This window comes from Centropristis striata, chromosome 17 (assembly GCF_030273125.1).
Source record: "Centropristis striata isolate RG_2023a ecotype Rhode Island chromosome 17, C.striata_1.0, whole genome shotgun sequence".
Lineage (NCBI taxonomy): Eukaryota > Metazoa > Chordata > Actinopteri > Perciformes > Serranidae > Centropristis > Centropristis striata.
This window is the reverse complement of record NC_081533.1, coordinates 31,750,942-31,766,665: the sequence shown is the minus strand read 5'-3', so window position 1 is coordinate 31,766,665 and position 15,724 is coordinate 31,750,942. Positions and strand designations below refer to the sequence as shown.

Here is a 15,724-nt window from a genome sequence, read left to right as displayed (position 1 = left end):
CAGACATGGAAAAAAATATCAGACCACCATTGTTTTCTTCAATTTCTTGTTCATTTTAATGCCTGGTACAACTAAAGGTACATTTATTTTGTTCTTGCCCTTTCTCAACGAAATTATGGGAAGATATTTGTAACCTGATTTCTTTTTCGTTTGAACCTCATTTGTCCCTGTGCTTTGAACATATACTGGTTGGTTTCACTGACTTTCCTTTTGCAAAAGAAAAACAATACTATATCATCAATCTCATGACAGTTAGCCAAATGGCATATCCATAAATGTTATGTTAATCAAAAACCTCTTTCTTCTCTGTCTTTGAAAATGAAACCAAACAATATATTAAATCTATAAAGAAATATACCAACATGAAAGCTATAAAAACTTTGCATTTATGTACACTTTACAATGTTTTTGTATGAAAGCTTGCCTCTGTATTGTTGAAACCCCCTGGCGGCATTTTGTTGGTGTATTGTCTTGAATTGCAAAGCTTAAAAAATAAAAAAAGATTTGAGCTCATTTTACACGCTTTTCATTCTTCATGTGTTAATAATTTTGGCTGTGTTCATGCATTTGGCAAGATTGTGTATTTTTATTTGCACCCCCTCTGACCGACTATTTATTTTTGAAAACACCCCTTTCTACTAATTGCCCAATTGCACAGCCTTAAGAGTGTGCATATGACAAATGCTGGGTCTTGTTGGTTTTCTGAGAATCTACTGCACCTACTGGTACCTTGTTAGCCATGTAGCAATAAAAAATATACTAAAAACTGGATTAATCTGGTTAGTCACATTGGACTGTTATTTTGAACACTACTGTAGATAACGCCATCAAACCGCACATGATAATTTGGTCTTTGATGCAACTGGGTTATTAACAGTGACTATTACAATCGGCTAACTACAGATACGTTAGCTACCACTTTTTGTTAATTTAGACGTAAAATATATAATTTGTTAAAAGTTCCGTGTGTCAACAGCGGCAGTATTAAACCCAATGTACTTAAACGGGGTGCACACCTGCCACTGTGTGCTCTGTATCTGGGTATGGAAGGCCAAGAGGGTCAAAACCATCACATTAAAATTAAATCATTTATAAAAGCCACATAGCAGATCACCTGAACGCTGGGAAACTGGACCTAGAGGTTAGGAATCGGGCTTGTAACCAGAGGGTCACTGGTTCAAATCCCAGGACCAACTGTGTTAACTTGCGTGTAAAAAAGGACGGGTTGAATTTCCATTGTGGGATTAATAAAGTAATTAATCCATACTAAATATTAATTTGAGATGCAGCTCACTGTGGGTCAAGTTGTTTTATTCATAGATCTGTAATTAAAAAAAAAAAGGCAGTAATCAATTAAATAAGTGCACAAGGGTTTCAAACACTATGGGATTAGGTATATGATGGGATTTCCATTTATAATGAGTTGTGGCAGCAATTTTTAGGTTGATACCATGTTATACAGATCTGGTTAATTAAGAAGGAAACTTCAATGTACCACATTCAGGTACCAAGACTTTTGAGAACATAGGAATAAAAAAAAAAAAAAATCCATGCTGTGGTTCAGTTTCAGAAACTTGACATTAATACAAAGGTCAAATGGAATCACACACTCAGACTCCAAGACCTTTAGAACAGCAGAGAAAAACATGCCATTTGTTTCAGAAACTTGACATTTAGAGGGGTGTATTTTGTGCGTTTGTATGGCAGCACTTTTGTTGCTGCTTATAGTGAATCTAGTGTCCCAGCCACCCATCCTCTGAATGCTCTAGCTCTCTAGTTTGTGGTTGTATAGTTTCATGAGGCTGATTATCCTAGAGGTCACAGCAGCTCATTTTATACACAAAGCTCAAGTTGTTTAGGGACCACAGGATGCACAAATACTGATGTAGTTGAACACATTTACTGCACGAGTTATACCAAAATCACTGCTGAAAGCAAGTAAAACCAGTAAACACTTCAAGTTCAGTTTGCAACCATTGGATCTTTATTTGTAAAGATTGCATTTGTAAAAATCTTTGTGGAAGAGAAATTGATGAAGTCCAACTCCTGGTGTAGGGTCGACCTGCGGGACAGAAGAAAACGTCAGCGAGCAGACAAAACTGAGTCGATGTCCACAACTAGAACTAAATTCGCTCAGACATCCAAGGAAGGATTGTGCCATCTTTGGTCCGTTAAGACCTCTGGTGGAAACTACGAATGGCAGGAAAAAGCATCATCACAGCGACAAGAAAGGAGACTTTGTAATCCTAAAAAATAAAAATACACACCAGATTCTGGGGCGCCAACCGTCGTCTCTGGACGATTTGGTTGATTAAACTCGACAGCAGCAGTTCTGTGGAATTCCCCCTGAAAGAAAGACAAGATGAAGTCAGTTCTGAAAGCAAAGAGGTTGTTAAAGACACATTTAGACTGTTCGCTCAGACATCCAAGGAAGGATTGTGCCGTCTTTGGTCCGTTAAGACCTCTGGTGGAAACTACGAATGGCAGGAAAAAGCATCATCACAGCGACAAGGAAGCAGATTTCGTCATCCTAAAAAAACTACACACCAGCTTCTGGGGCTCCAATTATCAACGTCTCTGGACCATTTCGTTGACCGCCAACGTCTCTGGACCATTTCGTTGACCGCCAACGTCTCTGGACCATTTCGTTGACCGCCAACGTCTCTGGACCATTTCGTTGACCGCCAACGTCTCTGGACCATTTCGTTGACCGCCAACGTCTCTGGACCATTTCGGTGACCGCCAACGTCTCTGGACCATTTTGTTGATTTAACTCGACAGCAGCAGCTCTGAGGAGTTCACCCTGAAAGACAGACGGAGATGAAATCAGTTCTGAAAGCAAAGAGATGTTACAAAGACATTGAGAGTCGTTCTGTTCGCTCAGACATCCAAGGAAGGATTGTGCCATCTTCGGTCCGTTAAGACCTCTGGTGGAAACTACGAATGGCAGGAAAAAGCATCATCACAGCGAACTAGCAATCCATTTGTTTCAAACTCAAATATACCGTTTCAAAATAACGTACCAGGTAATAACCAGCATCACCAGCATCACGGCCAGCTGACACCTCCAGCCTGAAAGACACATGTTGGGACACGTTAGCGATCGAGCTAAAGAAAAGAGATTATATCTGGTTTCGTTTGAAAATTCGCTCAGACATCCAAGGAAGGATTGTGCCATCTTCGGCCCGTTAAGACCTCTGGTGGAAACTACGAATGGCAGGAAAAAGCATCATCACAGCGAATTTTGGGATTATAAAAAGGGATAAAAAATTCAGTGAGGTTTTAATAAAGCACACAGTGACTCCTCAAATGAAACCAGTGAAAGTTTAGGGAATTTACAGGCTTCAAAAAGTCTAATCTGATCATTTTATACTTGTGGTTCTGTGCTCAGCTGCTGTGGGCCTAATAAAGAAACTTCTATTCTACAACGTCTTGTGATTTTTCACAGCACAGGGACATGTAATCAGTTAATATTCAACCATCACACGGGAACCCTGAGACATTCAGCTTACTGTCATGTCAAAGAGACATTTATAAAACAAACCACATGTTTTTTAAGGTTTACTGTCAGATCTGTCGAACACAAACAGCTAAAGGAGAAAAGGAGAAACTGAAATACTTTTAAAAATGGTTAACAGGTTCTGGAGCGTGCATTAACTCTGCAGTGTAACCCTTTCAAGTCAGGACATGAAGGAATAAAAGGGGGGAGCATGTGTCTGGACCAGAGGTGGAAGAAGTATTCAGATCCCCTTAAGTAAAAGTACTAACACCACACTGAAAGTACTGCATCACAGTAAAGGTCCTGCAACCAGAACTTACTGAAGTAAAAGTACAAAAGAAAAAGCTAAAAAAATAAATAAAAATAACTTAAGTACTTAAAGTAAAAGTACTCGTTATGCAGAATGGATCAACTCATATATTATGAGGTTATTATTGATTCAATTATGTAAGCAGCGGTTTATTTTATCAAGCCATTTTAACCACTGAATATGCTGGAATGTGGTTTAATTTAATAAAATGCCTAATCACTCTAAACGTGTCATGTTATGTTAAATCTTGACCTGAAAAGTAACTACAGCTGTCAGCTAAATGAAGGAGTAAAAGTATAAAGTTAAATATTGGAAATACTCAAGTACAGGTACCTCAAAAATGTATATAAAAGTACAGTATGTGAGTAAATGTACGAGTTACATTCCACCACTGGTGTTTACGGTCCATTAAGTCCCCCACTGGTGGAAAAGAGTACATGTTCATCCAGTATGAACATGTTTGTTGCCTTATTCAGTAAATTAGCGTTGTTGCATTAAAAATATGTTAGTTGGAGCATTAACATGTCTCATTAGTTAAGCTGGGTACACACTAAACTTTCAGCCTTTACACATTTTGAAAAGACTGAGTGCACACTACATGATGGTTCCAGCTAGGGCTGGGCGATAGTTACATCCAGATATATATTTAGGCCGAATATCGATATATCCCGATATTTTTATCACAAAGTGAGAGCAAATGTTCAAAGTGAAATATGACATGTCACAAGTAGTTTTATAGAAACCGTTTAAGTGAACGTAAATACTGTATAACAGAAGTACCTTTTTTTAATAAATCAAAGCTCCATAAAGTGCACATTGAATAAAAAACATCTTAAATAAAAATAGCCTTGAAGTAAAATAGGCGAATCTTTTTCTAAAATACATATCGTTATACGAGAAAAGAACAGTGAACATCACAAAATAATTAATATGACAAACCCTAGTAAGGGCAGCATTTATAGATAAAACAAAATTTGAACTATATCGATATGCAATATGGATTATTGTCTTTTTCAGAACAAGGGTAGAAGTGGAAATATTGTGTGCATGTAAACAGTTTAATTACAAGAAAGACTTTTAGGACTTTGACACTGTAGTTCTTCAGTAGATCAGAGTTTCATACCTGCTGAGTTTCAGGTGATCGACTCGGAGATAGAGACATTCCTCATTACGTCCAGCCTAGAAGACAGATTGACACGTAAGGAATTTGTATAAAAAAGGACTAAAGTATCACTATTTCCTTCAGTCGCTCAGACATCCAAGGAAGGATTGTGCCATCTTTGGTCCGTTAAGACCTCTGGTGGAAACTACGAATGGCAGGAAAAAGCATCATCACAGCGACAAGAAAGGAGACTTTGTAATCCTAAAATATAAAAATACACACCAGATTCTGGGGCGCCGACCGTCGTCTCTGGACGATTTGGTTGATTAAACTCGACAGCAGCAGTTCTGTGGAATTCCCCCTGAAAGAAAGACAAGATGAAGTCAGTTCTGAAAGCAAAGAGGTTGTTAAAGACACATTTAGACTGTTCGCTCAGACATCCAAGGAAGGATTGTGCCATCTTTGGTCCGTTAAGACCTCTGGTGGAAACTACGAATGGCAGGAAAAAGCATCATCACAGCGACAAGGAAGCAGATTTTCTCATCCTAAAAAAATACACACCAGCTTCTGGGGCTCCAATTATCAACGTCTCTCGACCATTTCATTGATCGTCAACATCTCTGGACCATTTTTCTGGATTTAATTCAGCAGCAGCAGCTCTGAGGAGTTCACCCTGAAAGAGACAGAGTTGGAGTCAGTTCTGAAAGCAGAGTGATACAATGAGAGACGTTAAGACTTTTTTCGCTCAGACATCCAAGGAAGGATTGTGCCATCTTCGGCCCGTTAAGACCTCTGGTGGAAACTACGAATGGCAGGAAAAAGCATCATCATAGCGACAAGGAAGCAGATTTTATCATTCTAAAAAATAAATAAAAAATACACACCAGCTTCTGGGGCTCCAATTATCGACAGCTCTGGACCATTTTGTTGACCGCCAACGTCTCTGGACCATTTTGTTGACCGCCAACGTCTCTGGACCATTTTGTTGACCGCCAACGTCTCTGGACCATTTTGTTGACCGCCAACGTCTCTGGACCATTTTGTTGACCGCCAACGTCTCTCGACCATTTTGTTGACCGCCAACGTCTCTCGACCATTTTGTTGACCGCCAACGTCTCCCGACCATTTCGGTGACCGCCAACGTCTCCCGACCATTTCGGTGACCGCCAACGTCTCCCGACCATTTCGGTGACTGCCAACGTCTCGACCATTTCGGTGACCGCCAACGTCTCTCGACCATTTCGGTGACCGCCAACGTCTCTCGACCATTTCGGTGACCGCCAACGTCTCTCGACCATTTCGGTGACCGCCAACGTCTCTCGACCATTTCGGTGACCGCCAACGTCTCTCGACCATTTCGGTGACCGCCAACGTCTCGACCATGTCGTTGATTTAACTCGACAGCAGCAGCTCTGAGGAGTTCACCCTGAAAGATAGACGGAGATGAAATCAGTTCTGAAAGCAAAGAGATGTTATAAAGACATATTGAGAGTCGTTCTGTTCGCTCAGACATCCAAGGAAGGATTGTGCCATCTTCGGTCCGTTAAGACCTCTGGTGGAAACTACGAATGGCAGGAAAAAGCATCATCACAGCGAAACCAGAGGAAAGCAGCAGCAGTTTGGGGGAAGAAAATAATTTAAATTAATGATTAAATATCAGTATATTAGTTTCCAAGATTAACTAAATCCTAGGTCCATTGGTCAAATTTGTGCTTCATCTAATATGGTCACATTTTTGTGAGCCATTTCCCAATTTTATGGTTCTTTACTGTTAGTTTGCAGCTTTTTTAAAAAAAATTAACATTGTTTAAATTAAATGTTTTTGCATTTAATGGTTAGGTAGGAAGTAGATTGGAATATTTACCTTTTGTCGACTTCATAGATTAAACAATAATTAAATGAATTATTATCAACCTTCAAGTTATTTAAATAATTGGTGCCGCCCCATTTTTAAATTCAGGATTTTAAATGTATCACAGCTTTGTTATTGGGTGTTTTTCTACATTTCTATTTATCACAGAAATGTAGTTTAAGTATTAAAAATGTACTGTGTGCCTGTTGTATGTATAATATTAGATTATAAACCATGCATTGTAAAAGCAGGATTTTACTGCTCATTTTGAATGTTTCTGTAAAACATGGCAAATCATTTCCAAGAAGCTAATAAGCACATTTTTGGTAAAGATCAAATCTGAAGTAGAGTTTTTGCAGCAATTAGTCAAGATTTGTTGATTAAGTCAACAAAATGTTTTCCCTTTTTTAATAAAAAAAAAAAAACTCAATTTAAACTTTGCTGCCCCTAAACGTTGCTTCATTATTGAACAGCTCACCTGTATCCAGGTCCAGTGGAGCTGGTAAGTTGCAGGTTCTTGCTCTGGAACTTGTCGTAACGTCCATGGCGAAGCAGCTTCTGTAAAACCGGGAGGACATATCTGGTGTTAGAAAGCCACAAAACGTCTCATATAACCGATCAAACAAGTTCAGCACACGTGGAGGAGCACGTCTTTCCAAACATTTTGTTTGAAAAGCTTCGAACAAGTTTGTTGTCAAAGCGCTCAGACATCCAAGGAAGGATTGTGCCGTCTTCGGCCCGTTAAGACCTCTGGTGGAAACTACGAATGGCAGGAAAAAGCATCATCACAGCGCAGAGGGACGCGTGCTTCTGAGAAGAACTATAGGAAACGTTTTAGATATTCTCTTACCTCGTGTATTCTGCAGGAAACAGTCCAGATTACCAGCAGAGCCTCAGCAATCTGAAAATCTGAAATGAGAAGGAAACAAAAGTTATTTCTTGAGAAAACCCCACACAAAATGGATCCTAGTTCAAGGACTGTTGGAAAGTTCAAATTCCAACAATTATGTCTGGTTTACAGCAATAAATAGGGTAATAATTATTTTATCTGATTTAGGGCTGCAGAGTTTGGAAATAAGTATCCAACTGATTATTTTGACTGATATTGTAAGACTCCTAATAGTCGGAATGCTCAGTTTTCCCATTTTCACTGAAAAACAGAAAGCTAAAGGTTTGATCTTGGGAGGATCTGTACCATTTATTATTAAATCTATAGAATATAATCTATAGGCGGGGCATCATTGCACCTCAATACTTTATTATTTTGCTATTGTGACATATTTTGCCTTTGAAATATGCTGCTAACAAACTACTGTTTGACAAAAACAGTTGAAAGAAACTAAAAACAGGTATAACCGGAATATTATTTTTCCAATGATGCTCAAATGGTTCATAATCTCTTAATGTTTGTTAGGGAAAGTGACCAAAACGAAGCTTAGAATTGTGATATTTGTGTCAGAAGTTCATGACTAAATATCACAAGGGATAAACTTATTGTAAAACTGATTGTATTCAACTATTAAAGTTGGGTGACAAAATAAACTAAATCCTCGGTCCATTTGTTCAATTAATAGTCATTTTTATGACCCATTTAGGTTGTAGTTTACATTTATCTTACTCCTTAGAAATTTGTGTCAAAATCACTATTCTACAGTCTTTGCAGGAGTGTTAATTTGTCAGATATTTTTTCTTTTGCACATTAATTTTAAAACATGATTTAACCCTGAACCCTATCAACTGCCAGCAGGTTTGAAAAGTTAGTTTTATTTAAATATCTGCTCTAAAAAAAAACAGTTTACTGTGAAATTGTATATGAAAGTTTCCGTTATAAGTGACCAAAACTTGTCTTATAATGTTAATATTTGTCAGAATCTCTTTATTCTACATGTCACTCAACTTTGTTCTCGACCTGCCAGCAGCTCTAAAGCTCATCAGCTCGCCAGTGGAATTGTAATGCATGTTTTCTTTTAAGGCCTGCCATAAATCCAGCGTTTATCGTAGAAAGAGCAAAATCAGGCACCATCATAAGTGCTGAAATTTGACGGTCCTTTAACAGATCAGTTATAAAAAGTGAGCAAAACGTGTTAAAATGTTGATATTTGTGTCAGAATCTCTTTATTCTACATGTGTCATAAAATAAAGCGTTTGCACTAACCAGATCCTGTTAAAAATATTAAATTCTGATCCTCAGACACTGAATAGGCCTGTCATTATAATCACTATATTGACTAATCGTTCGATATATAAAAATGAAGATTTTTTTCTGGACTCAATATATTGTTAACGTGCGTGACTTTGTGCTTTTCTGTGTTTAAAGTAAAGCTGCAAGTGTTTGACAGGCAGCACAAATTGGCAAAAAAAATATTTGCCAAGCAGCCACTCCAGCAGTTTATTTTATTAATAAAATACAATACATAATGTTTGCTTATTGCAATGTTTTGTTAACAGAGCTCAAAGTCTATTTTATTTGTTCTGGTTGTAGTCTATTGATGTTTAATTTATCCAGGGTATTTTAAAATGTTAAACATTCGAGATTTTAAAATTAATTGCTGTGTAAAAGGATGAACTTAATATGCTCTAATATCCTTAAAAAACTTTATTGTGATAAGTTTCTTGGAAAAGATATCGTCCCAAAAGATGTGGTATTGTGACGGGCCTAACTGTGAAGCCATATTTATCTACGCATTTAAAAAAAAAAAAATGTTTTAGACAAATTCCATCTTAATCCAATTTTTTGTAAATGAGGAATTCCGCATTTTTGTGATTATGTCAGTGTAATTTTAACATTTATTGTTACCACCAGCCATGATGTGCTGATTCCAGAGAGCTATTGGAAATTTCCTTGATTTTAAACATTTTTTTTTATACATACATATTATATTTTGCAGTGAAATATGAGACCACAGTGACTAAAATATAAAAATAAAAAGCAGAAATCGTCGTGAAACAGCTCGTTGGGGCTCAGAGACTTAATAAAATGTTTGTCTGAGCATCTCATGGCTCCACCACGTGTTCACCTGTTAAACTACAGAAACTTTTATTAAATCATAAATTTAACAACTTTCCCCTCCAGTTTCGTGTCTCCTCACAAACATCCAGAGATAAACCCTGTGATACATCTTTACGACCAGAAATAACTTGACGATCTAATATTTTAACTGAGATGCTTTTTGTTAACCTGCAGCTGATTGTGAAGCAATTTACCTCCAAATTAACCTTAATTCTGTCGCCATTGGTTACATTTCAGTTGAGTCCAACGTGTTAATATTAAGACAATCTTCGACCATCCGCTAAAAATAATCACCATCTACTATAAATATCTCCTTCCTGTACTTCTACAGAATGTTATTAACCAGTTTATTTGTGTATTTTGTGGATAAAGTGGAATAAAAAGACATATTTACCGATAATCTCAGAGAGTCTTCTTTCTGCTGCCGCTCGGGTCCGATCAGCGGAGGAAGTGGCTGAGCGGGGACTCCTCCTCTTCCTTTAGTCCCGGCCTGGAGGCTGATAAGCGGCCTCACGGCGCCTCTGCGCCCCCTGGTGGCCCGGTGGCCGAGCTGAGAATTACAACAGGACAGATGACTCGATGTTTTTTTAATCTGATTTTTTTGTTGAGTTATATAAACTATTATTATTACTATATTTATTATTATTATTATTATTTTATTTTTATTTTTTATTTTTTATTTTTTATTTTTTATTTTTTATTTTTTATTTTTTATTTTTTTATTTTTTGCTATTATTATTGTTGTAAAAATATTCCTAACAGGACCATTACTACCTTTTTTTCTGTTTTGTTGTTGTTTTATATAAACTATTATTATTATTATTATCGTTATAATTATTATATTTGTTTAATTTTTGTATACAGTTATTATTATTATCATTATTATTATTATAAATGTTATTGTTATTATTATTATTATTATTATTGTATATAATGTTCCTAAATGTTTATTTTCCTTTTGTTTAAATTGTTAATATTTTCTACATTTCTACTTGTTTAAATTTGTTGTTGTTAATACTTTCCATTGTCATTGTGGGACTAACAAAGGAAACTCTTATTTTATATTATTATCATGATAATAATAATAATAATAATATTGTTGTTGTTGTTGTTGTTGTTGTTGTTGTTATTATTATTATTGTATATAATGTTCCTAAATTTTGTATACAGTGTTCCCAAATTTTTATTTTCCTTTTGTTTAACTGTTAATACCTTTTTATAATTTATATTTGTAGTTATTATTTCTCCTGTTGCTGTAAATTTGAAATAAATTTGATGATAATTTTGTTATTGTGAATTATTTTGTGAAGTAGAAATCTGATATGAGAGCTTTAAACTTGCACCTTTGATGTATAACATTTGATTCATGTAAAAATACAGTTTTTATCATTATTATTATTTATTCATGATCAACAGTATTTGTAAGTAATAAATCAAGAATTATATAAACACATAATATGACAGAAAAATATATGACTAAAAAAATTAAAATAGCAAAACAATCATAATCTAAAATATTAAGCAATTTGATTTTAATTAAAATATTTAATTGTATTTGTACACTGATATACTGACTTCTAAAAATAATAATAATGATAATAATCTAATTATTGACCATAAACAACAATAATAAATAATAAACTTATATTTTACATATGTCATATGTCATGAATATTTACAATATTATTAATAAAAGTAATAATTTAATTTATGTAGAATGAGATAAAATTATAAAAGCATTGAATGATAATTATTTAGTCATTATTTAGTCATTTATTAATAATAACAATGAATTAGAAATACAAAAAATTGGGGAAACATTTTTTAAATCAATCAATTAAATTTAAATTTATTTTTTTATTGATTTAATTTTACTGGTATCATTTATATAATAATATATGATTTTTTAAATATATATATATATATATATAATTTATAAATAAAATATAAATAATAATAATAATAATAATTTATAAATAATGATGATGAATGTAGGATTAAAAACAGAAAAATATGAATTTTTTATTTTATTTTATTAAAAAATAATTTATTCTAGTTATAGGATCAGAGGGGAGAGAGACGTTGTGATAAACAGAAAAAGAGAGAGAGAGAGAGAGAGAGAGAGAGAGAGAGAGAGTCATCCGCCCACACTGTGATGTAACTGACAGACGAAGGAGCCAATCAGCTCGCTCCTCTCCTCCCTGCTCTCACTCCTCATTGATGGATGCAGCGTGTCCCTCCTCTCCCCCCCCTCCCCCTCCCCCCCTCCTCCTCCTCCTCCTCAGTCTGCTGCTGCTGCTGCTGCAAGCTGCTGGTGTTGCCGTGACGATGATATCCTCCCCCCCCTCCCACACACACACACACACACACACCGGAGAGAGGAGAGGGAGCAAACAAGACGCTATCATGACGCGATGGCTTCAGGCTGGAAAACAGACACACACACACACACACACACACACACACACACACTGATCGGCTGAACACAACATGGTGAGTGCTGCTTCCTTTTCTTTACTGCAGAGAGGTGAGAGGGCAGAGGATGGAGAGGTGGATGGAAGGATGGAGGGATGGAGGAATGTTTGGGGATGACAGCAGCATCTGTAGCATGGAGAGAGAGAGAGAGAGAGAGAGAGAGAGAGAGAGAGAGAGAGAGAGAGGGAGGAGAGGCTGAGGATGGAGGAGACGAGGTTGGACAGATTGCAGGAGGGTGGAGGACGCAGACTGATCCATCTCAGCATTAAAGCAAATACAAGTGGGAATGTGTGTGTGTGTGTGTGTGTGTGCGTGCGTGCATGTGTGTGTGTGTGTGTGTGTGTGTGTGTGTGTGTGCACCATCAGGCCTGCATGTACTGCCTGTTAGCATCCTGAGGGCTAACAGTAACAGGAGGTACGTCACTTCTGTAGCAGGAGCTGGGCCGACCCCAGCAGGATTTAACAGCGACAGACAGACGGATGGATGAGTGAAGGGGGACAGCGGGGACAGTGGGGACAGCGGGGACAGGTGTCAGGGCCCACGGGACAGACAGAGAGCTAGTGAGAGGGGCAGAGTTCATGTTTCTTACTGAGGAGTCAATCAGTGGCTACAAAAATACACCATGACATGTGAAACAACCACAAAGAGACAAGAAACGACCACAATTAACTAACTAACAGGTGAAAAACAACCAAGATGAGTAAAATAACCATAAAGAGAAACCACATGAAAATGCAAAACAACTACAAAGAGATTCAAAACAACTACAAAGAGATTCAAAACCACTAAAAAGAGACAGAAAGCTAGCACAATGCGATGGAAACTGACGAGATAAAGATGCAAAATAACTACAGAGACACAAAACATTTACAAATAGAAACAAAATAGCTACAAAGAGATGGAAAACGATTAGATGAAGATGCAAAATGACTACAAAAAGACATAAAACAACCATTAAGATGTGTAAAATGAACACAAAAAAGTGTGTGTGTAAAATGAACATAAAGGACCACAAAGAGACGAGAAAACTACAAAGAGACAGAAAATGACTACAAGGAGACAGAAAACTACCACTATGAGATGGAAAACCATGAGATGAAGTTGAAAAATGACTACAAAGATACACAAAACATCTACAAAGAGACACAAAATGACTAAAAAGAGACACAAATTGACAACAAAGGGACACAAAACAACTACAAAGAGTCAGAAAACTACTACAATGAGATGGGAAAACCACGAGATCAAGATGCTAAATGACTACAAAAATATAAAACAAGCTTTAAAATGAGTAAAATGATCAGAGGAAGAGTGATGCAGATTATTACACAAACATGCAAAAACAACCATTAAGATGTGTAAAATGACCATAAAGGACCATAAAGAAACAAGAAACCACAAGGAGACGCAAAACAACTACAAAGAGACACAAAACAACAACGAAGAGACACAAAACAACTACAAAGAGACACAAAACAACAACAAAGACATACCAAATGACTACAAAGAGACATGAAACAACTACAAAGAGACACAAAACAACAACAAAGACATGCAAAATGACTACAAAGAGACATGACACAACTACAAAGAGACACAAAACAACAACCAAGACATACAAAATGACTACAAAGAGACACGAAACAACTACAAAGAGACAAAAAACAACAACAAAGACATACAAAATGACTACAAAGAGACATGAAACAACTACAAAGAGACATAAAACAACTACAAAGAGACACAAAACAACAACAAAGACATACAAAATGACTACAAAGAGACACAAAACAACTACAAAGAGACACTAAACAACTACAAAGAGACACAAAACAACAACACAGACATACAAAATGACTACAAAGAGACACGAAACAACTACAAAGAGACATAAAACAACTACAAAGAGACACAAAACAACAACAAAGACATACAAAATGACTACAAAGAGACACTTAACAACTGCAACTAAATAACTAACAGATGCACAACAACTACAAAGAGACAGAAAATGACTACAAAGAGATTCAAAACAACGACAAAGAGACTGAAAACGACCACTATGAGATGGAAAATGATGAGATGAAGATGCAAAATGACTACAAAGCAACCATTTTGAATGACCACAAAAACCGCATAACAACTACAAAGAGACACAAAATGACAACAAAGAGACAGAAAACCGTCACAATGAGATGGTAAGTTATTGGAGGAAGATAGAAAATGAGCAGATCGCTTCAAAAAGATGCAAAACAACCATAAAGACATATAAAATGACCACGATCAGACACAACAACCAAGAGGCACTAAACAACCACAAAGAGACAGAAAATGACTACAAACAACTGTAAAACAACCATTAAGACATTCAAAATGACCACAAAGAATCAGAAAACTACCACAATGAGATCAAACAAAATCAAAATGACTTTATTTATCCCGAGGGGAAATTCAGTTAGTCTGGTAGAATCTCTTGAAGAATGAGACAGCCTGATGGAAAACGATGAGACAAAGATGCAAAATGACTACAAAGAGATGGAAAACAACCATTAAGAGACGTAAGATTACCACCAAAAAACTGAAAACAACTCAAAATGACTACAAAGAGACAGAAACCTCCCAGGAGATGCATAATGATCACAAGTAGACACAACAAACCAGAGAGAGGCACAAAACAACCACAAAAAGGCAGGACATTACTACAAAGAGACAGAAAACTGTCACAGGAAGATATAAAATGAACAAAAGGTGATGGAGATTACTACAAAAACATGCAAAACAACCACAAAGACATTTAAAATAATCACAAAAAATGCAAAATGTCTACAAAGGGATACAAAACAGCCATTAGACAAGTAAAACAACTACAAAGAGACAGAAAACTACCACAATGAGTGAGATGGAAAATGACGAGACAAAGATGCAAAACAAACATTAAGAGATGTAAAAAATAAAAAAAAAAGATCACAAAGAGACAGAAAACTTCTCAATGAGATGGTAAATTAATGGAGGAAGATAGAAAATGATGATGATTACAACAAGGACAGGCAACACAACCCTTAAGAGACCACAATAAATGCAAAATGACCACAAAGAGACGGAAAATATCTACAAGAAGACAGGACATGTCTACAAAAAGATACAAAAGAAACCATTAAGACAAGTAGAACAACTGCAAAGAGACAGAAAACTGTCACAATGAGATGGAAAATGATTAGAGGAAGATAGAAAATGAGCAAAGAGTGATGCAGATTACTACACAAACAGGCAAAAACCCATTAAGACATTTAAAATAATCACAAAAAATGCAAAATGACCACGATGAGACGGAAAATGATGAAACAAAGCTGCAAAATGAATAAACAGAGATGCAAAACAACCATTTAGACAAGTAGAACAACTACAAAGAGACAGAAAATGACCACTATGAGATGAAAAACGACATGATGAAGATACAAAATGACCACATAAAATA

The 15,724-nt window shown here is 36.2% G+C and overlaps 2 protein-coding genes and 9 non-coding genes across 14 annotated transcripts in view; 1 reads left to right on the top strand and 10 right to left on the bottom strand.

The window, feature by feature from the left end:
• Positions 1-1,961: 1,961 nt before the first annotated feature.
• On the bottom strand, positions 1,962-10,265 carry LOC131990092 (uncharacterized). 4 transcript variants are annotated; one of them, XM_059355492.1, is made up of 11 exons: positions 10,168-10,265; positions 7,614-7,672; positions 7,242-7,321; positions 5,857-6,337; positions 5,473-5,504; positions 5,194-5,272; positions 4,933-4,988; positions 3,024-3,072; positions 2,548-2,803; positions 2,268-2,346; positions 1,962-2,062 (listed from the first exon to the last, which is right to left on the bottom strand). In XM_059355492.1, exons 4-10 carry the CDS (start codon positions 6,292-6,294, stop codon positions 2,312-2,314), a joined length of 945 nt encoding a protein of 314 aa, XP_059211475.1. In that variant the 5' UTR covers positions 6,295-6,337; positions 7,242-7,321; positions 7,614-7,672; positions 10,168-10,265; the 3' UTR covers positions 1,962-2,062; positions 2,268-2,311. The 4 variants fall into 4 exon arrangements, with proteins under 4 accessions (XP_059211475.1, XP_059211476.1, XP_059211478.1 ...); XM_059355493.1 differs by lacking the exon at positions 5,473-5,504 and having other exon boundaries at positions 5,796-6,337; XM_059355495.1 differs by lacking the exon at positions 5,857-6,337 and having other exon boundaries at positions 5,473-5,584.
• LOC131990233 (small nucleolar RNA SNORD14) lies at positions 2,130-2,224 on the bottom strand. Its single transcript, XR_009396040.1, has one exon. It is a non-coding gene; the product is annotated as a small nucleolar RNA SNORD14 (small nucleolar RNA).
• On the bottom strand, positions 2,414-2,508 carry LOC131990230 (small nucleolar RNA SNORD14). Its single transcript, XR_009396037.1, has one exon. It is a non-coding gene; the product is annotated as a small nucleolar RNA SNORD14 (small nucleolar RNA).
• LOC131990236 (small nucleolar RNA SNORD14) lies at positions 2,877-2,971 on the bottom strand. Its single transcript, XR_009396042.1, has one exon. It is a non-coding gene; the product is annotated as a small nucleolar RNA SNORD14 (small nucleolar RNA).
• On the bottom strand, positions 3,147-3,241 carry LOC131990238 (small nucleolar RNA SNORD14). The gene has a single exon (XR_009396044.1). It is a non-coding gene; the product is annotated as a small nucleolar RNA SNORD14 (small nucleolar RNA).
• On the bottom strand, positions 5,056-5,150 carry LOC131990232 (small nucleolar RNA SNORD14). Its single transcript, XR_009396039.1, has one exon. It is a non-coding gene; the product is annotated as a small nucleolar RNA SNORD14 (small nucleolar RNA).
• LOC131990231 (small nucleolar RNA SNORD14) lies at positions 5,340-5,434 on the bottom strand. Its single transcript, XR_009396038.1, has one exon. It is a non-coding gene; the product is annotated as a small nucleolar RNA SNORD14 (small nucleolar RNA).
• Positions 5,653-5,747, bottom strand: LOC131990239 (small nucleolar RNA SNORD14). Its single transcript, XR_009396045.1, has one exon. It is a non-coding gene; the product is annotated as a small nucleolar RNA SNORD14 (small nucleolar RNA).
• On the bottom strand, positions 6,413-6,507 carry LOC131990235 (small nucleolar RNA SNORD14). Its single transcript, XR_009396041.1, has one exon. It is a non-coding gene; the product is annotated as a small nucleolar RNA SNORD14 (small nucleolar RNA).
• Positions 7,463-7,557, bottom strand: LOC131990240 (small nucleolar RNA SNORD14). The gene has a single exon (XR_009396046.1). It is a non-coding gene; the product is annotated as a small nucleolar RNA SNORD14 (small nucleolar RNA).
• Positions 10,266-12,226: 1,961 nt separating the features above from the next.
• The window catches only part of LOC131989641 (tripartite motif-containing protein 2-like), a 20,174-nt gene continuing 16,676 nt past the window's right edge, over positions 12,227-15,724 (top strand). Inside the window, exon 1 of the mRNA XM_059354932.1 lies at positions 12,227-12,266. The gene's annotated coding sequence lies outside the window, so the exon portion shown is untranslated. The remainder of the gene's footprint in view (positions 12,267-15,724) is intronic.

Bases quoted from the DNA above. Each gene is read 5' to 3' on its own strand.
- LOC131990092 (XM_059355492.1), bottom strand. From the start codon at position 6,294: ATGGTCGAGACGTTGGCGGTCACCGAAATGGTCGAGAGACGTTGGCGG. The intron at 3,073-4,932 runs GTATGAAACTCT...TGTGTCTTTCAG, and splicing joins GATCACCTGAAACTCAGCAG to GCTGGAGGTGTCAGCTGGCC. The intron at 2,347-2,547 runs GTGTGTAGTTTT...TCTTTCTTTCAG, and splicing joins AATTGGAGCCCCAGAAGCTG to GGGGAATTCCACAGAACTGC.